Genomic DNA, 24,129 nt, shown 5'->3' with positions numbered 1-24,129 from the left:
TCTGGCCGCCCTGTGGCTGCACTGCCTTGTCCCGACTCTCTGTCACTGTCATAGCATTAACCACATACACCGAGGGCCTCCTCTCTCTCTCTCTCGTTTAGACTCTTGCTGTCTCTTGCCCTGCCCTCCTCTTTGGCCTCATCCTTTACTTTAGCACATTCCTCCTCTTCAGGCTGCTGTAGCCTCCATGTCGTCTCATTTGACACCCTACCACTAGACCTTTAAACCCAGCTGCAGCCTCAGCTTCAGCCCCAATTTTCAACTGAATTCGTTTCAACTGATTCTTTAAATCTTACCCTCCACCCCCCGTCTCTCGTTCTGTGGCGAAGTGGCAAAGATGTCCTACATTACAGGTAGCACACAGCACCACTTGTATTTATATCACATTTTCAGTGTTGGGCTGTATTTAAAGCACAACCTCAAACACTCTTACACCAGTCCAGCACCGATGCGCTAAGGAGACTAATGCACTGTCAGTGGATTGGCTTTAAAGAGCCTGGATTCGCCTTAAGATGTCTGAGCAGACGGAAGTTAGAACTACATGAGTCGAGGTCACGCACAAAATAGACCGATAAAGTTCTGCATTATTAGACTTTCTTCATTCACCTCTCTTGACATTGATTTTGGAGCAGTAGAGTATAATGGACAGCTCTGAAACTCTCTTTTGGCGCTCATCCCTACTTTCATAACCCCCCCATGAGTGTCCTCTCTGCGCCGTATCGCCTCCCCCTCTCCCTCTCTTCCTTAAACCACTTACCTGATGTTTAGCTAACCTCTCTTCCGCCATCCTCTCTGTGTATTATTGCTTTTTACTCAAGTATCAGCCACTAATGCTCACATACACAAACGCATGAAACCCCTCCCCACGCTGATGTTTCTGGAAGAGTTTTGACCTTTTGTCTTTTAAGAAGATAAGAAGATTAGCTTAGGCAGCCGGCCAATCATTTCAGTGCAAAAACACCCATCAGTTTGTCTGCATACGGCTGTTGCCCGACGGTGAACCCTCCACACTGCTTCGCTGAGCACTTGTGATTGGTGTCGCATTGAACTTTGATACATGACTTTGATTGAATTTTACAGCACATATGACAAAGTTGAGATACTGTTGAAGCATGTTGATCTAGAAGAGGTGTGACGAGAGTGAAGAATGCCAAAGGTCCCAGATCTCAAGGTGACCAACAGTCCCAATCGAAAGATATTTAATTTACAAGAGTATATAAAAAAGAGAATCAGTACATTGCTGTATGTAAGAAGTGACCACCAGATAACCAATTTTTTGTCTCTTAAGTGATTAATTTAGCATTAAATTGTTGATGATGTATCATCTTTCAAACGACTGATTAATTGAATTGTTTCAGCATTACAACATAATGCACTTTTTTGTCAGTTATCAGCACACAGACACGTTGATAAAAAGCCACCCTCCAGGCGAGCTATCTTCTTTTCTCCTTTGATCAGTCATCTTACAACCAGCCGTCTACTCCGTCACTGGATGAGTAAACCTGTATTCTGTCCTAGCACAGCCAAACACTCTGTTTTACTGCTCTGAACACCGTGTGTGTGTGTGTGTCCAGATGACACATTCCTCTCTCGGTTGGTGAGCTGCTGTGTATGTGCTGGAACGTGGCAGAGCCTCCCCTCCATCCAGCTCCCCCTACCTCTACACAGCACCACCCGCCACCCCTCCAGCTCCCAGAGCGCCAGTCGCACAGCCCCGTCACTGTGCCATCTGCATATGAGCTCCAGCCTTGGCCAAGGCATTAAATTAAATCCCTGTTTGGGTTGATTAACAAATGGCTGGTGAGCTCACATAGTTAAGGCGTTATTTATTTATTTGTCATTTTTCAGTTTTTTTCCGGCCGTTTCGTTCTCCGCTGAAGACAAAGCGGGAGAGCAGAGGTGTGCCGGTGTCCTGGAGGAGTTGGTGCGAGACGGAGAGGCTGGAAAGTTTGTCTCATTTCAGTTTTTCTGGCTGACGTCCAGCCTCGCCATTTGTACCTGTTTCCTATTTTCCTGCATTGCGCTCTCATTCTCCCTTTCCCCCTCTGTCAGTTAATCAGTGCGCTAATTGAGTGACAGTCAGTCCGTGCGTCGTTGTAATTGTCCAATCAGAAAGCTTGGAACGACCATTGTCACAGCTGATTCATCTCTGCCTCTTTCTGCTAAATCCACAAGCTGCAACTGGAACATGTGCCAGCAAGATTCATTTCTCCCAGAAATTCCAAAATAACTTTTAATAAGTCTCGTTGAGTTTTTTAAGCCTCAGTTTGAAGCTCATACCAGAAAGCAGAACACAAAAGGTTCAGGGGTAGAGACCTGGGCGGAGTTAGCCACCTCTACTCATTCTGTTTGTGTCCCTTCAGTCCAACACTTGACCAAAGCAAAATACAGGCATTGTTTGTTTCTAATAGTTGAATTGTTTTGACTTTGTAGCATCTTTGTCAATGTTATTTAATACTTTTCTAACAGTAGAAGCAACGGTTAGTGAGGAAAAGTATGCATCCAATTAAGACGTCAAGTTAGATTTGAAGAGAGTACTTCCCTCTCTTCCTTTTAGATCTTTTACATCACCCACGTTGTCCTGTATTACTGATATCCTGACGTTCTGAAGAGAAACGGCAGATTCCTGTTGTCTTAAGCACTGTAGAGTGTATTATTTATTAATTGGCCTTCAGGGAAAAGTAAAAGTTTGCGCAGAAAACTAAATGAAACTGGAATAAGGAGTCCGAGAGAGATGGTGTGGGAAGGAGACCGGCTGCTCTGTTTTCTCCAGCAGTCCAAACTAGAGACATGTGGCTCCCCAGACAAGCTGTCCAGAGTGGGAGAGCTCGCTGGACTCATTACAGGCAGGGCCAAGACGGGATAGCTTGACAGAACACCATTGGATCATTCGGAGGATTGGAACAGTCGGAACAGAATCGTGTTGGTTGGTGTGTGTGTGCGCGTGGCTGTATTTGTTTGGAACGCCATGTGTGGACAACTGTCCATCTCCTCTCTCCGTCTGTGCCACCCCTGGCTGCCCCCTCCCCCGCCCCCCAGTGGACGTGTACACACTCACACAAACACACACGCACGCACGCAGACACACACACACACACGCACGCGCTGTCTCGGCCAGGCCAGAAGGATTGCTTAAATGTTTTCAGTTGTACTGGACAGCTGAGCGGCGAAGTGGCCAGCCACAGGCTCCCATTGGTTGGACACTTCATCAGGACACTGACTCAGAGAAATGACTGGACTTGGACTGGCGAGCCAGTCATCGCTGCCAGTTGATGATAGTTTTATCAGTTTAACTTTATCTTTTTCCTAGTTTTTCTCTGTCAGTAAGCACATCCCTTGTTCTTGTCCCTCGTGAAGGTAGGTGATCAGTTTAATGTTCAATCTGACAAGAGAATAATAATAGGAACACCTGTTTAACGCTTTAAGGTGGAAACAAGTTCACCACCACAAGCTGTGACCTCCGATACATCCAATACGTTGAACCAAGGCGTCTCTTACAGACTTTCACTTTACATTGCTGCGCTCTTATTGCAGGGCTTCATTGTTCGGCTTTTGAGACTTTCTAAATAATAGATCACATTTCCATTCGACTTCAAAAAAATTCTGGTATAATTTAAGCTCAATCATTTTCTCGCCAGGGATGCAAATACCCATAATGCAACCATGCTCCCTAGTTTTATATCTGTTATTGGTTTGGTCAGAATGTATGATATTATTATAGATGATATTTTTTTTCTACTCACTTACAGCCTCCTTCCATCCCTTTTTTTTGTTGCAATTTTTTTAAATTCGGCCTCACTCTATCCATGTTCCCATCAGTAGTGAGTGATAGAAGAAGAAGGAGAAGAAGAAGGAGAGGGAGGAGAAGAAGGAGTGGGAGGAGGAAGAGAAGAAGAAGGAGGAGGAGGAGGAGAAGAAGAAGAAGGAAAGGGGAGGAGAAGTATGAGGAGAAGAAGAAGAAGGAGTGGGAGGAAGAGAAGAAGCAGCAGCAGAAACAACGGGAGATAGAGTAGGAGAGAGGAGACGCGTGATTGGTAATCCTGATGACGGCGCTGGCACACAACGACATGTTCTTATTCTTCTCCGCCACTATTCCCCTAGCACACACACACACACACACACACACACGGGTTCTCAAATCTCACACACACGCACACCTCCACCACCAGCAGCACCCAGAGGTACCGACAGGCCCGCAGTCGCATGGTCCCTTTGACGGAGCAGGTGGTTTTCTGCGACGTGTTAACGAGCACGGCCTGCTGTCATTTCCGCTTTATATGGATGTCACAAATAGAACACACACACATGCACACACGAAGCCTAAAGAAGGTGATCAGAGCTGTGTGTGTGTGTGTGTGTGTGTGTCTAGGAATCGCTGGTTGATTAAAAGGAGGTAGAGAACATTCTTCCATGGTTTTTATTTCTGTTGTTGATTAAATAAGAAAGTGAAATGTTTACACAGCTCCCGGCTTTGCAAAGTGTTGAGGTTCTACGTTTCCTTCACCAGAGATGTGCGTCTCGGTCTTACTTCAGCCGCGCACTCGGCATGTGTGTCCAGACTCATCCCTGCACATGTACTCGTTGTACATGCCTCCAACTATGTGTGAATCCACACACGTGTGCACTTTAATCCACGTGGTGTGGACATGTTTGACACTCATGTAATCCTGCAGTGGGTCATCTCATGAAGCCGTGTTGCCACCTGAGTGCCAGTCTGGGTAATACTCCACCAGCTGCTCAGCAGATGTTATTGGTTGCTGCGATGTTAGTAAGAAGAGTCATTCTCTACGTGTAATCTTATCTCATCTCATGTCTTCTTGTCTCATCTTATCTCATCCCTCATCCCATCGTCGTCCCCTTGATGGCGCCCAGTGGTTTGTGTGTGTGTGTGTGAGAGAGAGAGAATGTGAGTGTTGTTATTTTGAGTTTATACGTGTGTTTGTGTGTATGTGTGTGTCCATTTGGTTGAGGGGTCATCGCCTCGACACCTGCCCATGTATCAGCCAGATGATGTTCCTGGCATGGATAGTTTGCTTGTTGTGCTGGTAAACATGTTTTTGTCATTTTTTACATGGTAATCCGATCGGAATCTGGCAAGCACTGTGAGAGACATAGAGATACTGTGTATGTGTGTGTGTGTATAACAACTACTGTGTGTGTGTGTGTGTGTGTGAAATCCTTTGGACAGATGAGAGTTGGGTGGGACAGGCTCTTATCCGTCAAGGGAATAAAATCTGTATTTAAAATCATTATCATTATTGCTATTAATACTTTCCATATATCATCATGGTCGTCATAATCCTCATTACTCCTGAGTGCACAATTGCCTTCAGCAGCATCATCCCTCTTGCCCTCACAATCTGAGTTTATGTGGGTCTGATTGAACATATATGAATCTAAATGTTCCTCTCTCTCTTTATATCCATCTTTTCTTCAGGTGAATACATAAAGAACTGGCGGCCGCGTTACTTCCTGTTGAAGACGGACGGCTCCTTCATCGGCTACAAAGAGAAACCTCAGGATGCAGACCTGCCCTACCCCCTAAATAACTTCTCTGTAGCAAGTACGTTTCCTACCACACACACACACACACACACACACTCACTCAAAGGGAGTGTCCACTGGTCAAGGCAGGTTATATATATATTTACAGTATGTACAGAACAGCAACATTGAGTGGGAAAACCTTTTCCACCCATCCCATGTTTACAGATATTCCCAAATGGTGGATGCAGATTTTAGATTTCTGAAGGACTAATTGGATCATCCTTTTGTTTTTAGTTATGTCAATTCACAATTTACCGTCTTTGCTGTAATAATACAGTAACATTCTGGAAGCCGGTATACAGAGTCAGAGACTACTTGCAATATGTCTACGTACCTGCATATCCTTTCATATATGCTGCACCCATGTATACTGCACACTAATCTGTCTGCTCATAATGAACCATTCTGATTATTCAGTAACTCCTGCTGTGATGAACCTCTTACAGTTTAGAGCCCAACTTCTCTTGGTGTTAGGGAATCAGGGTCTCGCTCTAGGACACTTCTTCAGGGACATGAACCAATGCTTGTTCAAGATTCAAGATTCAAGATTCAAGATGTTTTATTTGTCACATACACACACAGGGTGTGCAGTGAAATGAAAGTGGCAATGCTCAGCAGGAATGTGCAAGGGCAACAAGTACACACTATTTACAAATAAAAACAACACAATATTTACAGTAAGTGTGTGTGTGTGTGTGTGTGTGTGTGTGTGTGCCTAAGAGGGGCAGTTGTGTGGGTCTATGTGGGGGTCCTGGTGAGGTCGGAGTTCACAATCCTGATGGCCTGAGGAAAGAAACTCCGTCTCAGTCTCTCTGTTCTTGCAGCGTGACTACGGAGGCGCCTGCCTGACCGCAGCAGCTGAAACAGTCTGTTGTTGGGGTGGTGAGGATCCTTCATGATCCTGCCGGCTCTGGTTCTGCACCTCCTGGTGTACAAGTCCTGCAGGGTGAGGAGTGTAGTTCCAATAGTGCGCTCAGCCGAACGCACTACTCTCTGCAGAGCCTTCCTGTCCTGAGCGGAGCAGTTGCCAAACCAGGCTGTGATGCTTCCTGTCAGGACGCTCTCTACAGCTCCAGAGTAGAAGGACTGAAGGATCCTCTGGGAAACTTTAAATTTCCTCAGCTGCCTGAGGTGGTAGAGCGCTGCCTTGCCTTTCTCACCAGAGTGTCTGTGTTTGTTGACCATGTCAGATCCTCGGTGATGTGGACTCCCAGGTATTTATACCCGCTCACCCTCTCCACAGTAGTCCCGTTAATCCCCAGTGGTGAGTACGTCCTCTGTTGTTGTACCTTCCTAAAGTCCACAATCAGCTCCTTAGTTTTGGTGACATTCATGATGAGGCTGTTGTCCTGGCACCAGAGTGACAGATCAGCAACTTCCTCCAGGTAGGCCTTCTCGTCGTTGTCGGAGATCAGGCCCACCACCACTGTGTCATCCGCAAACTTGATGATGGTATTGAGTTGAACCTCTCCCCACAGTCATCTGTGTACAGGGTGTACAGTAGGGGGCGGAGGTCGCTAGCCTGGGCGGATCCTGTGTTCAGGGTGAGGGATTTGGAGGTGTGTCTGCCCACCCTGACCACCTGTGGCCTGGCGGTCAGGAAGTCCAGGATCCAAGCACACAGGGGGTGTTCAGTCCCAGCTCAATCAGCTTGCCGGCCAGTCTGGAGGCGACTATGGTGTTGAAAGCTGAACTATAATCAATGCACAGTAGTCTCACATAGCCCCCTCTGGCTGTCCAGATGAGAGAGTGTGGTGTGCAGTACCTGGGAGACAGCATCATCCGTGGATCTGTTTGGGCGATAAGCAAACTGCAGCGGGTCCATGGAGGAAGGGAGGAAGGCGCAGATGTAGTCCTTTATCAGCCTCTCAAAGCATTTCATGACCACCGAGGTGAGGGCCACCGGTCGGTAGTCATTCATACATGCTGGAGAAGCATTCTTGGGCACAGGGACAATAGTGGATCTCTTGAAGCAGGCGGGGACCACGGACTCAGCCAGGAGAGGTTGAATATTGTGGTGAACACTGGAGCTAGCTGGTTAGCACAGGTCTTCAGTACTCGCCCAGATATGCCATCTGGACCTGCAGCTTTCCTGGTGTTCACCCTCAGCAGAGCCCTCCTCACACTGTGCTCGGTCACAGAGAGTGTGTGTTCATCCCCAGCGGTAGAACTCACCTCGGCTACGCTAACGGTGTTGTTGTTAGCCGGCGAGCTAGCGCTGTTGTTGCTAGCCTCAAACCGTGCATAAAATGAGTTCAGGTCGTCCGCTAGGGATGCGTCGGCACTCACCATTGCGCGGGTCTGCTCTGGTAGTTTGTGATAGTCCGTAGCCCCTGCCATAGGCGCCTGGTGTCGCGCTGCTCCATCTGTGATTCCACTCTGTCTCGGTACTTCCTCTTGGCCTTCTTCACCGCCCTCCTCAGTCCATAGACCGCTGCCTTGTACTCGTCCATGTTGCTGGATACAAGACCGGAGTTATAGGCAGCAATGCAGGCGTTCACAGCTTCACGGATGGATCTATCAACCCACGGCTTTTGATTAGGAAAGACCCTAACTTTTACCGTGGGGACGATGGTGTCCGTTAGCGTTGCTATGAGGCTCATTGCTACTTCCGCAAACTCGCTGACGTCACTGGAACTGGATCGGATCATGTCCCAGTCAACGATACTCAGAGCGTCCTGTAGCTCAGCCTCTGATTGGTCAGACCACCGCATTACGTTCCTCGTCACTACCGCTTCCCGCGCGATCCTTTGTTTATACTCCGGAAGCAGAAAAATGGCGGCATGGTCTGATTTCCCTAACGGAGGGAGAGAGACAGCCTTGTAGCCTCTCTTGAATGGCGTATAGCAGTGGTCCAGGACAGAATAGCCTATGTCCTCTGATTGATTATATTTAGATATTTCTTAAATGCCAATGCAATTCACTTCTACCATGTACATTTCCATGCAAGGTTGCCGAAATGGTCTCGTGGTTTCATCACATAGAACTACAGTGAAACGGTACAACCGTTATTGAGTCACTTTCACAAATGGTGTGACAAAACAACAGGCACGCCGTCAGTCTTCACAGTGCTGGTATGCCTTACAGAATCCACTGAGGGCTCTAATTAACTATTTATCAGTATATCATCTGTCTGCACCTGGTTAACAAGCCCCACAGCGTCTTTGACATACGTAATTAACCAGCTAATGAGTTAACAAGATGAATTTTAATGTCTCTCAGTCTCATTATCCCCACCATCAACTCTCTTTGTTCATACAGTACATGCAGATTGGCAGTAAAACTTTGTGTCTGCTCTCCAGCCGTTCATCTTTGGACTAAAAAAAGGTGTTCACTGTCACAACCGTGACCTGTAATCTGACAGAGGACAGAACTGACCTGCCACTCATGTTTAGTCCTCATGAGATGTTTGCTTTTAAAATTAAGGCTGGCATTACTTTTACACACATTTGCAATTTGACATTCAAGACAATAAGGCGGGTCAAGCGTTGCTCTTTTAGAACTGTGTGTTATGTTTGAAGGAGATCTGGTTTCGTCGTAAATTCCCTTCAGACTCTGCTGCTGTCTAGCTATCAAACATGCCATTATTACACAAAGTGGATTTGATTAAGCTTAGTTAAACTTCTTATACAGTAATTGACTTTTATTTTTGATAGGGTAAAATCAAGCGCACTTTTATTTTAAGTTAAAATGCAAACTTGATGGAAGGGCTACGGATGGACAGATGCACATTTTTTACAAAGTTTAATAGTTTTAATGGACCCGTATAAGGCTAACGCTCTTACGGTGTTGACAAGGTGGTGATTATTTACGAGTTTTAATTCATGTTTATTCACCTAAAGAGAGAAAATAAAGAAGTTTGACCAGCAGTAAGTTTCACGCCAATTCATATACGGGGATCCGTGACAGTAATACTTTTGGCATTGGTTGAACATGTCAGATGATAACCTTCTCCAACAAATGTTGTGCTAGATAAAACATACAGTATATTATACAGCATATGTCTCAAAAAATAAATAGATGGATGCAGGTTGTGTGGTGCTTTACTCCATAACATAACCTGATGGGGGGGGGGCTAAGGTGGTGTTTCATGTCTTGACACAAAGTGTCATGCAGACGCCTCTTTATTTACTTTCATATATTCATAGTTACCATTGTAATACTGCAGAGTACCTTTCGAGTACCTACTCATCATTCATTATTTTGATGAAACTGAATATATTTAGTCAATGAAGTCTTGTCAGGTATTTTAATTGAATGGCTTCGGAGGAGTGCCATGTCAAAATATCTGCAGGACAGTGCAGTTTGGATCGGTGATGGAAGGGACGACAGGGGAGGCAAGTGAGAGTGCCGGAGAATACTGCAGGTGCAGAAAATAAAATGATGACGAATGGTGGAATACGAGCTGATACCTCCGAGAAAATGATAAAGAATGGTACATCAAAGGACGGAGGAGGAGAACGAGAGATAGGAGTCCGGAAGGGAGGACAAGTGTGGGGAATGAGCGATGAGAGTTGATCAGTGGGGGCAGGGAGAAACTAAAATTGTAGACGCTGGGTGGGGAAAGGAAGAGGAGAGAGGACAGAGATGGAAGGATGATTATGGGGGAGAGGGATGGAGGGATTGGAGAGTGAGGCTTTTTTGGATGAAAAATGGGGGAGAGAAAGGGAGGATGAGCGAGGAGGGGAGGGTCCTTAGCACCGAACAGACAGGGAGGAGGAAAAAGGGGAGAGGAAAAGAGTTTGTGAGAAGGACAAGCCAGGCCATACATCCGGCCCCGGCTGCTTGGCACAGCACTGGCATTGCCACATCTGTTGCCCAAAGCTGGGCGGCCAGGTGGCGTGTGTGTTTGTGTGTTTGTTTATGTGTGTGCGTGTGTGTGTATGTGTGCGTGTGCGAACAACAGAAGTGGTCAGATGGAACAGAGATGGTACAGGCCTGTTTCCTGCAGAGGGACTCATACGTACAAGCCTGTCACACACACACACACACACACACACACACACACACACACACACACACACACACACACACACTGATGCATGCACCCACTAAACTGCTACACATATTTCACAATGGCCTGCTGTGGCAAACAACCCAATTTCAGCCAACATTCAAACTTCAATATCAGTGTGTGTGTCCATGCATGTGTGTGAGCATGACCTTGTTTTCTGGCAGTGCAGCAGGCCATGCTCACGTCGTAACTTCTCTGTGTGTGTGTGTGTGTGTGTTTACATTGAACGTGTGCCGTGTGTACCACCTGAGTGGTGTTGTCATTAACCTTCCTGTCTATATTTAGGCCGAGCCGTGACGTGCTGTGCCGTGCCACACTTAAACAGAAAGTAATTGGAGGAAGGGATAGCCGAGGAAGGAGAGGAGGGAAAAGGAGAGGAGTGAAGTGGAGAGGGTGAGAAGAGAATGACAGAAGACAGGAGGAAAACAGAGGGAAACGGAGGATGATGTATGGAGAACAAAGAGGAAGAAGGGGGAGAAGAGAGTAGCGGAGATAGAGCGTTCCGCTCTTTTACATCTGCTCTCGTCCCCAGTAACCAGAGAGACTGCTGAGGGACAATGAAGACGCATTCCTTCCCACAGCGAGCTCACAGCCCCATCTGGCTTTGTGTGCGTACGTTTCTGCGCTTGTGTACTGTGTTATGCATTTGTGAAATAATGGCCTACTGTATTGCCCATTTTCACAGAAATGTGTCTCTTCGGATATTATGTGCTGCAACACATAATATCCCTTGGCACAGGCAAGCACCTTTTTATTTGAATCATCGGTGGCGGAAGTTATTGCCGACTTTTAAATGAACAAGTTTAAGCTGCAACTTTTCTCAGGAAAGTAAATGGCAACACGGGCTGTTTAAGTTAAGGACGTAGGCCCGTGTTATTTCATTAAAGGCCATTTTATTCACAGCAGAAAAGTATATGTAAAACAAAAAATGGATATTGTAGGAGAAGCACAGGTCCTACTCAAACTGTTAGCTATGCCTGTGTTCCAGTAAGCTTTGGCAGTGTGACACAGCTTTTCACACAAAGCGTGTCGAAAGGCCTTCTGTTAAAAATGAAAATAAAGAAAAGTGCAGTTTCCCTTTTTTGCTCTGATTCTTTCAAACTGAAGTTACTTGAATTGTATTCTTTATTTATATGTGATACTGTGTTACAAGCATATTCATGCAGGATGGAGTGAAGAATATGATAAATAAATGAAATATAAACAAAAATCAATCATTGAAGAAAAGAAAAAGAAAAAGAACCCGTGCCAACCCTCATAAAAGACGTTGTCAAACAACTCGTACACACACACACACACACACACACACACACTGTAACTACTCATATGTCTGGAGGAACAGAAAGGTTTCTTTTAACATGGTCACAGTGAAGCTCTTCAGTCTTTCCACTTTTGTTTTCTTTCTCCCTCTTTGAACTCTTTGTCGCCGCCACGTTCTCATTGTACCTAAAAGACAGCGCTGTCTCTTCGGCTGCTTCTTTTCAGAATGTCAGCTGATGAAGACGGAGAGGCCGAAGCCAAACACCTTCATCATACGCTGTCTCCAGTGGACCACGGTCATAGAGAGGACCTTCCATGTGGACTCGCCTGATGAGAGGTCAGTGACCCCCCCAGTCCTTAGAGCAGGGGTCCCCAAACTTTTTCCTAAGAGGGCCACATAACGTTTGCCTTGTCTGCTGGAGGGCCGGGGGGGGGGGGGGGGGTGCTAGTGAGAATGTGCTCACCTGTGTGCGCGCATCACGGCTGAGCGATGCGCGCGCCACTCGCTGTGAGTGCTGCCTGCGCAGACAGCATTTAACGGAGCGAAGCAGCGCGTGCGCTCTGATCGCTCTTTTAATCATACCTGCAAACTCATGAGGGGTGAAAAAGGTGACAACGGGGTGGGGTGTGGGGTGCAGAACTGCAGGTGATTTTTGTTTGTTTTGTCACCACACCACATCCACGTTGTTTGAAGCCTCAACGCTTTTAGAACCACAACTACAGTCATTTTATTGTTCTGACCACAAATCTAAATAATGATAATAAACAGTTTAAGAACAAAAGGTTCTCCGCTCTGACTCAGCCCTATAATGATAGTAATAACAAATATACATTGTCATTATATATAATATGGTTAAAGTCATTCATGAACCAACTTCCTTTTTTTTTGCCTGAACAGTCCTCATGGACTTCTCCCTGAATCTGTTCTGTCTCTACCTGTTTGTCACGATACTCATATTATAACTTCTATACATATTACATACCTGCCATAAATATCATGATACCCGATACCAGAATTCAATACACCATACAAACAATATGGTACCATAATTACGAGACTGGTATATTTATCTATAATAGTAATAAATAAAACATCTGTATGGTTCACTTTTTCAACACTTAACAAATGACAGTAATATTAGTCTTAATACAGCCAGATATGAATGAAACTACATGGTTCCATCATAGCATTGATGATCCACTCATAGACGGATTAAGAAACCACGGGCCCCTGGGCCTGGACGTGTCAAGGCCCCCCCCCCCCCGTCCGTTTTACAAATACAATAAAGGTTTAAAAAAAAAAAAAAAAAAAAAACCTTCTCGTGAACTTGCCTGTCTCCAGTTTACTAACTTTAAATATTCGATAGTTGTAACTAGTGTTGTCAGTTTAACGGTGTTAACGCAAACCCATTTTAACGCCGTTCATTTTTTTATCGCGAGTTTACCACGAGATTTTTATAAACTGTTCAAAATAGTTTTTTTAAGCTCATGTAAGGAATCTCACTTGTCCCAGTTAAGGCCTACCAGTAAAACCTATTTAAAGGAGCATACAGTGAAATGTTATGATGTGTTATGATTGAGGGGCTCCATTCAGACAGGGGTGGATAACATCATAATGGGGTCTTCATGAAGAACAACTTTACAGAAATGCCACATAAACAGCGCATTTGTGTGTGTTGGGGTGTAGACAGAGCTCTACTGCTATTGTTTTGCACTTGCTTTTGGATTTCTCCCTACAGAGTTGAAGGGCCCATATTGCATGGAGTACTCAGCTCCTCTAAAGTCCTCTAGATAAACTGAGGGAATAAACACTCACTTGAAAGGTATCATGATGGTTTCTTTCTTGTGACATCTTCAAAGTGAATGTTTAGGCTATTCTTTAGTTTCTCAGTCGGACTATTGGGGCCCTGTTACTGACATGAATGACTTAAGCCTGGCATATACCGGCTACGGCGCATCGTGTCATATCATCATATTCATATCAATACAATGTTAATAACAGCGACGTCACGCGCGGAGGTTCAGGCCCAGGGGCCCCCTGAGCTCACGGGCCCCCTGAGCTCATGGGCCCCTGGTGCCGGTAGTCTCGTTGGGTAATCCATCCCTCAGTAGGACTATTGGGGCCCTGTTACTGACATGAATGACTTAAGCCTAGCATATACCGGCTACGGCGCATCGTGTCATATCATCATATTCATATCAATACAATGTTAATCACAGCGACGTCACGCGAGGAGGCTCAGGCCCAGGGGCCCCCTGAGCTCATGGGCCCCTGGGCCTGGGCCCGGTAGGCCCGTTGGTTAATCCATCCCTGGATCCACTATGAGGCCGTTAGTCTCTGACCAGATGATACACAGTTCATCAGGATGAGCAGCTGGAGAGTTACACAACTTTACAGACTGAAACATTTCACTTCTGTCATCTTTTTATTCTTTAAGCCGAAGTCGGTCTCTAAGCTGCGCCACTTCTCTCGCTGTGAGCTGCGCAGCGCAGTGTGCGCAGACAGCTCGACACGGAGCAGCGCGTGCGCTCTGATCGCTCTCTTAATGAAGTATTGATACTAAAAATATGCTAAATCACATCGTGTTTAACGTACGGGTACTTTGTTAGCATCGCTACACCGTGCAGCGTGACAGCAGTAGATGTAGCGGGCTAACATTCAAGCTAACCTGAACCCCCAAACGCTGTGGACATCTGAACGCTGATTGGCCGAGACGCGACACATCCCATCAAAGATGTTCTATTGCGAAGAGCAACACTCCACATTTTCTCCGCGTCTCACTGCAATCTCAACGGCAGCGGGCCAGGTGAAAAAAAAATAATCGGAACGCGTCTCTGATATTGTTCATGGGGCCGGTCCAAATGGGGAGGCGGGCCGGATTCGGCCCACGGGCCGTAGTTTGGGGACCACTGCCTTAGAGCATCCTCTAGTTGCTGTTGGCAATGGGGATGCTCTCCTTTATGGAAATGGTGTTCCCTAAATCTGTCTCAAGAGAGCTCCGATCTTATATACCGGGCGAAGTCTGGCTTTATTCAAGTTTAGATGATCTTTGCATTATTTAGTCAGAGCTGTCGGAAAGCTATAAGTGAAAAATAAGCCTTTTTATGTACAGGTTAGAGTTCAGATTCATTTGGTTATGGAGTGCATGCTGCACCTATTCCCATAAACTGCCTGGTACAGAAGCAGTTTGGACGAAAATATATGTTTACACACACAAACACACACACACACACACACACACACACACACACACATACACACACATACACCTGCCAGTTAAAACATCCAAGGGTTTTAAATGTCATATATATATATTAATATTAATATGAGGAGGCATTTCTGAAATCACTCTTTGGCAGCGGATGTTAAACTTCATTCCGAATCAATTCAACTACAATTTCTGTTCCAGTATATAAATATATGTGATTTATTTAAAAGTACAGTATCAAGGGCAGAGGTTTTGTGTGAGGAGGTTTGTACTGTAGAGATGTGTGTGTGTGTGTGTGTGTGTGTGTGTAAGAAAGACAGAGTGGAAAGGAGACCTTTCAAGTGGCGTTGGCATAAATTCTCCAGCTGCTCAGTTCGTTTCTGAGGAGCTGAGGTGTTTATCTCCAGAAAATGAACAGCTTTGCCCAGAAGACCACAGATGCTTCTGTGCATCCTTTGAGTTTGTGCGTGTTTTAATGTGTGTGTGTGTGTGTGTGTGTGTTGCAACTGTCTGTCCAACTTTGTCTGTTATTTGTCTCTCAATAATAGTTTAGACTCCAGATGATCAAATACACATAGTAGTTAACATAAAGCTCAGAACTTTCTGTCTGTTATACGGTCAAGTGTATCCAAGATGCATGTGGACAAATGCAAGCTACAGATGTGTGTGTGTGTGCATGTGCGGAAAAGAAGTGTGTTTGTGCCACAACTGTGTGTGTGTGTGGAAAAGAAGTGTGTCTGTGCCACAACTGTGTGTGTGTGTGTGTGTGAAAAGAAGTGTGTCTGTGCCACAACTGTGTGTGTGTGTGTGTGTGTGTGTGTGTCACTGTATTTGTTGTACTGTACCAGTGCTGGCAGGGCTCCAACTACCGCAGCACCAGCCGTGAGCAGAGGGTGGCACATGTTGGCACGGTGCCCAACTGTAGGCAGGCCCATTATCTCTCATTAGCAACAAAAACACTTTCACCAGGAGAGAGAGCATTTATCTGCTGCCTGACCTTGAGAGAGTTCCCGTTGCTTTTCATGTAGCTGCGGCGCACACACCTCATGGGTGCCACACAACGTGTGCTCCATTGTTGTGGATGGAAACTTAAGTTTGCCCTTGTTTAGGAGTGTGTAGGGGACGCTCAGAAGTCTGTGCAGTAGAAAGGGGTTTCTGATCTTCAAATGCTCTGCTCAGGTTCAGATGGATGTTCTCCCAGATCCCTCAAGGAAACATATGGGCGTCTAACTCAAAACAAAACAAAAGACACAGGGGTGATCGTTGGGGAGTCAAACAGGCGTCATTATTATGATCTCCTCTCGGCTTACTCTGAGTTAGTGTGTTTCAAAGTGCAAACTCGAAAATCCCTGCTTGCTTCTCCGGAGTGCTGAGGATTTCTGAATATTTGAATATGATCTTTTGTTTACCTCAGTTATGCCTCTTTAGTGTTTTCTGCTCACATGTCAATCTTACATGGACAGTTCCACAAGATTAACACTGTTTGAGGTATTTTCATTTTATGTTTCAAATCAAAAATTGTACTGATATTTGACCAGATATACAATTTCTGGAGTTAATAAAACATCAGTTCAGTGTTATTCTATTCTTCTCATCTCTTCTCTTCAGAGGGAAACTTGGCCCTGTTTATAAACCATTATATTCATCATCATTAAATACAGTTAACGTGTCTACAAATGCTGATGCATGGCTGGCCTTCTGCTACAGATGACGGTCTCACACACACACACACACACACACACACACACACACAATCAAACCCACACACTTTCTTTCAACAGATGTTGAACAGTACCGTTAATGGAAAGTCAATGGGGAGGAACAATGTTAGCAAACAACAATGCATTGTTCCCACTAATGCATGAATGTGCATTTACATTTAGATACACACACACACACACACACACACACAGACTGGTAGGCATTAGTTCTGCACCATGATCATCGCTCATTTGGTTGATCCTCCAGTTGACCATGTTTCCTCTCTGTTGAACAAATGGGCATTTATGTTAATTGAAACCACCATCGACCCTTTTAAAACCCGCTTAAATTAGTGCACAAGTCCTACAGGAGAATCTGGGACCAATATCAATGTTACTCCTGTGTAATGAATTGTTACCAGGGCTGGTTTCAGTTAATTGTTACCAAATGTATGTCTGCATGTATCGGCTGTTCGTAAAGCTTTTTATGTCGGGCTGATGCTGGACGGGGCATAGTACAAGAGTAATATCACTGATACCGTTGCTTCTAAACTGATGTTTATTTGATTTAAAGTAACTAGGGCTGTATATAATGATCGCTTTCTTTAATAACTTATCTGAAGTTAAGTTAACCCTACCCCCCCATGATATTCAGTTTATTATCACATTAACCAAAATAAATATAATCAAGTCCTCGCATTTAAAAAAGTGTTTTATGGTTTTGCTTTGTAAAATTACTAAATTGATTCTAAAAAATGTTTTTGGATTAGTTTTCTGTCTAAAGACGTGCAGTTCTACGTTAGACCTTCCGGACCATGCAAGAACACTGGATTTCATGAAGAGGAAATATAAAGGCCCACGTCTCCAGTTCAACAGTCCTGTGTGTCAGAAGCTGTGGACGGGATGCAGGAGGTGACCTTTGTCTTGTTGTGTGTCGTGAACTCAGAGACGAGTGGACGGAGGCCATCCAGATGGTGGCCGACAAGCTGCAGAGACAAGAGGAGGAACGGTTTCAGTGCAGCCCCACCTCCCACATCGACAACATGGTGGAGGAGGAGATGGACATCTCCACCACGCACCACAAACGCAAGGTAACGCAAGACAACGGGAGGAGCGCACAGGCGCACACCAACACGGACTCACTCTCACACACTGAATACTCAAAATGCAGCAATTATTCCAGCTGTGATATCGCTGATTCTTATCTTTGTTCAAAGATGATCCCCCAAGCCACAGGTCTGTGTCAACACAGGTGTGGATAAAAAAAACTAATTCAAGCAAAGTAAAAGCATTCACGTAAATGTGAATTTAGTTTGTATTAATTAGATATATAAGAGAAACCACTCATTGTTACACCTCACACTATCACGGTTTTAAGGGGGTTTCATTTGGCAAGTTCATTAACATCTGTAGAAATACATTTTTCAATGTTTAAAGGGGGAGTTTTGATCTAACAGTGGCACTAGGCAAAACATCAGAGGGTCACTAAGTCCGTTAGATGTCATTAAAGAGGGACCATTAACTTCACTGCTGAAAGATATTGTACTTATGTAAGCGAAATGTATTTGTTGCTCAAAGTATTGATGTTTACCAAGTACAGAAGATTGGCGTCAGCTGTCCGGTCAGACTCGTAATCTTGTTGATTTAATTATGCAACAATTATGCAAAATTAGTTGTATTTAGTTCTTGGCTGCTTGTCATTTGAGAAGTGTGGCTTCTTTCGTCCAATGGACAAAGGATTTTGTGGAAAACCACGATTACATTCCTCACAGCAAGGTGTGTGTGGGGGGGGGGAGTATGTGTACTGAAACATGTTAGTAGTATTGAAACCTTTTAAACAATACACTGCTCTATAGCACCAGATGGACTAATTCACATCCACTACTGAACTCGAAGTGAAGATGAGTTGATGATTTTCTGCGTTTCCGTCCCCAAGACGATGAGCGACTTCGACTACCTGAAGCTGCTGGGGAAGGGGACCTTTGGGAAGGTCATCCTTGTCCGAGAAAAGGCCAGCGGCAAATACTACGCCATGAAAATCCTGAAAAAAGAAGTCATCATCGCCAAGGTTGGTCTGGCTGTTTATCTATTCATCGACCGTCACGTCTTCTCTTCCCGTTTAAAATGCAACTAAAATGTATTCAATTATTTATTCTGATTACTTGTAATGTCGAGGACGGTGTCATATTTCAGTATCTGATGTTTTTATGGCATTTCATAGAACGCTTATCAACTGGGCTCTTATTAACGTGGTGGATTGAACATGTTTGAACCGTATCTGTGCAGGATGAAGTGGCCCACACACTCACAGAAAGCAGAGTACTAAAAAACACCCGACACCCCTTTCTCACTGTAAGTACCTCTCACACACACACACACACATACACACTCTTTAGATTCAGACATCTGTGCATGTGCCAATGTGCCGACATCTGTAAGAGCGCACGTCGCATACGCAGACCGCGTATTGATCCTATACATACCTGAGTCTCGTGAGGCTAATTATGAGTTGGAGACCACATTGTTGGACATTAACGACCGCGTCTGTCGGCTTGACACTCTCTCTTTGGCGTACACGTAGGACGCTGCTCATTTCAACCACACTCCCTGTAAACGCACACACACGTAAATGAACGCATAGATGAACACACACAAACACACACACACATGAATGAGCGCGCACACCCCTGTCACATCTGCAGCCTGCAAAGAGTCTGCCACCAACTGTTCTTTTGTTGAGCAGCCTCCTCCCACGAAAGGAGACGCACACCTATCTGGCTCGAGCAGGCGCACACAGGCGTAGACGGCGCGAAGCCATGAATGATCTCGTGTTGCTGCTCCTTCTGTTGTCGCTCCAGTGGGAACGGACGACATCATATGCCGATAGGAAAATCTAAAAACTATATTTGATGTTATTCGAGTTATCCCTCTGTACGGACGTAAAAGGAGAGAGCTATTGTGTCAGTCAATGCATTGTGATCGATTTAGTTTGTTACAGTCACTACTTTTCTCTTTGCACTGTGGGATCTTTTGAGTCCACTATGTATCGTACCTTTTAATAATCTGGCTGCATAAGGGCAAATTGATTTATTTTTTTCAAACAAGAGAACAAACATTTGACTTTACTGTGGAGGAAACTGTTCCCCAAGTTGTGTTGTGTTTATGAAGTATGTGTGTGTGTGTGTCTCCTTTCAGTCATTGAAGTATTCATTCCAGACTAAAGACCGCCTCTGTTTCGTCATGGAGTATGTGAATGGAGGAGAGGTAAGACACACACACACACACACACACACACACACATACATACACTTTTTCCTGATGGTTGTGCTGTATGTGGTTACCCATCTTTGTGTTACTGCTTGTTGTAACTGCTACAGTTACACCACATCTCCACAACACCAACTGACATCGAGTTAAACTATTCTACTGTAAACTTGTAAAAACAGATGACAAAAACATTGGCGACATATTGACAGTATTTACATTTTTATGAGTAATTATTTAGCTAAAATGCCCATTATATATTAGAGTTATCACAAGTGTTTTTAAATAGTAATAATGACCAAAATACTGTGTTCCAAATGGGTATTTTAAAATGTTTTCTATGCTCACAGATGAATATGCAGGTTTTACATGAAATATAGTGCAAGTGGAGATGTGTGAAGTTTGACTGTTGGATTGCTTTCTACCAGTTAATTTGCCAACCAACTGGCCTCTCGCTTCCCTTCTCGTCGCTCACATCCGTTGCATCCCTCTCCTGCCCGTGTCTATTTACAAACACACCTATGGGGCAGATTTAGCCAGGATGACAGTCGGAGACAAAATGAGTTTGGATTCCCCCACTTTTCCATTTCTCAGATTTTTAATCGGGCCATTTTTGCAATCTTGGTTCATTCCCTGAGTGTAACTGTCACCTGCTCCCCTCCCAGATAGTTAGACAATTCAGCCAGTGCCAGGCCTGAGCACACACACACACACACACACACACACACACACACACACACATACATAAAACACCAGCAGACACTCGCATACTTAGACAAACACACACATTTTTACCTCAACGGACAAATTGTGACCACACATGCCTCACAAACAACCACACACACACACTCACACACTCACACACAACCCATTACAAACCTGCCACAGTCACAGCTGCCAGTACACTGATGAAGGCCCACCTGTCGTGTTACCCCCTCTCACCACACCCCGCCAAACACACACACACACACACACACACACACACACACACACACACATTACACACTAACACCATTTGAGCAAGGTGGTCTGTGAGCATCACTCCAGCGGCCATATGCAAACCTCCCTGAACAATTAATGGGTAGATGTGCGCCCCTTGGCCTCATGGGTAATTTGTACAACTTGACTGGTGCGCCGCAGCAGGCTGGTGTCATTTTGGTGCCACATGTGTAGCTGTACGACAGTGACAAGTGACGGCTAGGGAGAGAGTAAGAGAGAGAGAGAGGGGGGGCTGAAGGAAATGTGAGGTGAGCGATATAAAGGCAAGACGGAGGAGTAACGGGAGGTCACGTCGCCGAGTGAAGAACACAAGTTGCTTTCTCTTTTAAGTACGGAAGTCAGCTTCTTGCCAAAACCAGGGAGACGGATACGAGGATGGAGCGAATGAAAACAGGCTTAGGGGGCAAGGCCAGTTAGGCCACTATGAGTGCTGCACTGGAGGCAGTTGAAATGGGTGGGTCGGGGTGCGTTGGTGGCGGTGGCGGCGGCGGCGGCGGCGGCGGTCGGCCTGTCTTTAACTAGACTGGTGTATTGATTAAACCCTTGATTTGGCCCCCGTCGCCGAACTCCACGCCAGCACCGTGCCAACCTCGCCCAGAGGGTAACGTGGAAGAGGTATGCGAGTGTGTGTGTCGGTGTGTGTGTGGTGAGGGGGGCTGCTAGATGAGGCGCCAGCTGCTGAGCGCCTCCCCCCCCTTACCCAGCCCCTCACCATGCGCACCCCTTACACACTACCCCCGCTCGCTCACCCGCCCCTCCGCTATCTATCATCTCAATATGGTGCGGGCAGCCAGTTTGTGTTGTGCTAATTTCCTCCAATAAATCAGTAATTATTGCTGTGCCGTCCCTGCTGTCTCTTGCCCCTCTCTCTCTCTCTCTCTCCCCCGCCCTCTCTGTCTCCCCCTCCCTCCCCCCCCCCCCTTCTCCTGCAGCTGTTTTTCCATTTGTCAAGAGAGCGGGTGTTCTCCGAGGAGCGCACGCGCTTCTACGGCGCCGAGATCGTCTCGGCTCTAGACTACCTGCATTCAGCCAAGATTGTGTACCGGGACCTCAAGGTAAACAGAAACAGAGAGGGGGGAGGCTGGTCGGGGCGCATGAATGAGAGGGAGATCCGATATTTGAAGGGAAACTTTGTTTTCTTCAGCATCCCCACCCCGAACCTTGTGTTCCACAGTTTGTTGTTTTTTTCATCCAGGAGGGGAGGAGTGGTAATTAAAGAGAGGGACGGGGACATGAAGCCGTAAAGAAGTGGAGACAGGAAGGGATGGAGAGAGGGAGGGAGGGAGGGAGAGAGGAAGGCATGGCCATGTGCTGCTGCCACAGAGGTAGAGAGGTAGACGGCTCTGTCTGAGCGTCTGCCTGGCAGCCTTGGCCCCAGCCCTGCTTCCAGCAGCCAAGAAAACAGAAAGGAGAAAAAGGCAGACAGAGAGTGAGAAAAACACTTCAGCCATTAAAATTAAAAGGTTGAGTGGCTCCAGCACACGCCTGAAGTTTAGTTCCCTCCTCTGCATTTGTGTGCGTCTGTCTGCACTGCCACTATGTGGGGGAATGTGATATGGTTTTCCTTACCTATACAACTTTGACCGTACAGAACATGTATTGAAGCAAAGAGAAAAGAAGTCACGAGTAGTAAAACGTAGATTCAGTGGGATATGATTTTGTTTTCCTTCCAGTTGGAAAACCTGATGCTGGATAAAGATGGCCACGTCAAGATCACAGATTTCGGCCTCTGCAAGGAGGGCATCACAGACGCTGCCACCATGAAGACGTTCTGTGGCACGCCCGAATACCTCGCACCGGAGGTAACTTACGAGTTTTCATATCTATTTTCTTTTTCCTCTCGTTTGATTTCTCTCTCTCTCTCTCGTATTAATTTCCTTGCTCTACCTTTATTATCAGAAAATGTGTTCACCACTTTCCACTTCAGTCTTCCTCTTCCCTCTTGCTTGGATCTTCACCACCACCTACCCGTCTTTACAATATGTAGTCCAATAATGGAATAACCTCCTTATTCACAATCAACTCACGTGACTGTGAATGTGTTGTACATTATGGGAGCTCCATGCAACATCGACAAAGACAGCCATTCACTGTAATGTCAGGGTGAGAGTTTGGGGAAGTCAGCTGGCATTAGTTCATCATCTGCTTTTTTTTTTATTCAGAAAGACATTTATCACTTTTAGTTGACTTTTATGACTTCTTTTAAATATTCCTTTTTTATAATAGTTTTAACTATGTACACTGTGGCACTGAGATTCTTGGATGAAGAGTGCCTTACAAATGGAATCCATTATTATTATTATTATAATCATCTGCTTACCAAAAATGATAAGATTCAATCACTTTAAAGAATAGTACAATACAAAATAAACATCACATTTAAATAGATGTTAGATGATATTCTGCTCTCCTCTTGCACACATGGGCATCTCATAACATACAGTACGGTATTTGGGTTAAATTCTGAACACGTGAAGTGTGAATTGAGCCCTAATGTGAATAAATTATCCATGACACAATGGAGATCCTATAATATGATATAATATAATCACCTGATACTTGACATACATCTCAGGGACTGTGTTTTAAATTCTGTAAACTGAGCAATACTGTAATACATAAAAGCATCTGTGACATCGACACATGCATCGTACCCTTGAGTCACGAAGTGATGCACTTTATCACCGTGAGGTTTGTGAAGGGCTCTGAGGTTTGAAACCTTCTTACAGTGGAAATTATGCGTGTACATTTTAATTAGCAGATTTCACAGGCGAACACTTTCCATAATATCAGGGTGAACAGTAAATATGCAGCTTATGCGTGTGAATGGGGGTGTTGGTTGAATTGGAAACGGGCGCAGCGCAGCGCTTACTCACACACACACACACACACACACACACATAACCATGTAACTACATTCTTGTAATAGTTTTTCGCAGCCATCCGCTGTCCAGCCATCAGCGCTGCTTCACTCGAAGGCCGGCAGATCAACTGGCGAGAGCTTTGCAGGACTGTGGGTGGTGGAGATGTAGATGTGGAGATGAAGGCGGGAGAAGAGAGGCATCGTGTATATCCCACTTGGAAAAAGTACGGAGGACAATTTGGCGCAGCATTTTGTGCTTTTCAAAAAAAATGT

At 45.3% G+C, this 24,129-nt stretch overlaps 1 protein-coding gene across 3 annotated transcripts in view; it reads left to right on the top strand.

The window, feature by feature from the left end:
• Positions 1–24,129, top strand: part of akt3a (v-akt murine thymoma viral oncogene homolog 3a) — a 50,336-nt gene that overhangs the window by 15,523 nt on the left and 10,684 nt on the right. For 2 of the 3 annotated variants that reach the window (XM_056434849.1, XM_056434848.1), the window contains exons 2-10: positions 5,438–5,563; positions 12,047–12,158; positions 17,677–17,821; positions 18,667–18,798; positions 19,017–19,082; positions 19,926–19,994; positions 21,926–22,048; positions 22,667–22,795; positions 23,923–24,080. In XM_056434849.1, the coding sequence (XP_056290824.1) occupies positions 5,438–5,563; positions 12,047–12,158; positions 17,677–17,821; positions 18,667–18,798; positions 19,017–19,082; positions 19,926–19,994; positions 21,926–22,048; positions 22,667–22,795; positions 23,923–24,080 (1,060 nt within the window). The remainder of the gene's footprint in view (positions 1–5,437; positions 5,564–12,046; positions 12,159–17,676; positions 17,822–18,666; positions 18,799–19,016; positions 19,083–19,925; positions 19,995–21,925; positions 22,049–22,666; positions 22,796–23,922; positions 24,081–24,129) is intronic. The other variant, XM_056434847.1, reaches the window with a different exon arrangement.

This window comes from Pseudoliparis swirei, chromosome 17 (assembly GCF_029220125.1).
Source record: "Pseudoliparis swirei isolate HS2019 ecotype Mariana Trench chromosome 17, NWPU_hadal_v1, whole genome shotgun sequence".
In the NCBI taxonomy this organism is placed as follows: Eukaryota; Metazoa; Chordata; class Actinopteri; order Perciformes; family Liparidae; genus Pseudoliparis; species Pseudoliparis swirei.
The sequence above is the reverse complement of the archived record's forward strand: the minus strand, read 5'-3'. Positions and strand labels throughout refer to the sequence as shown.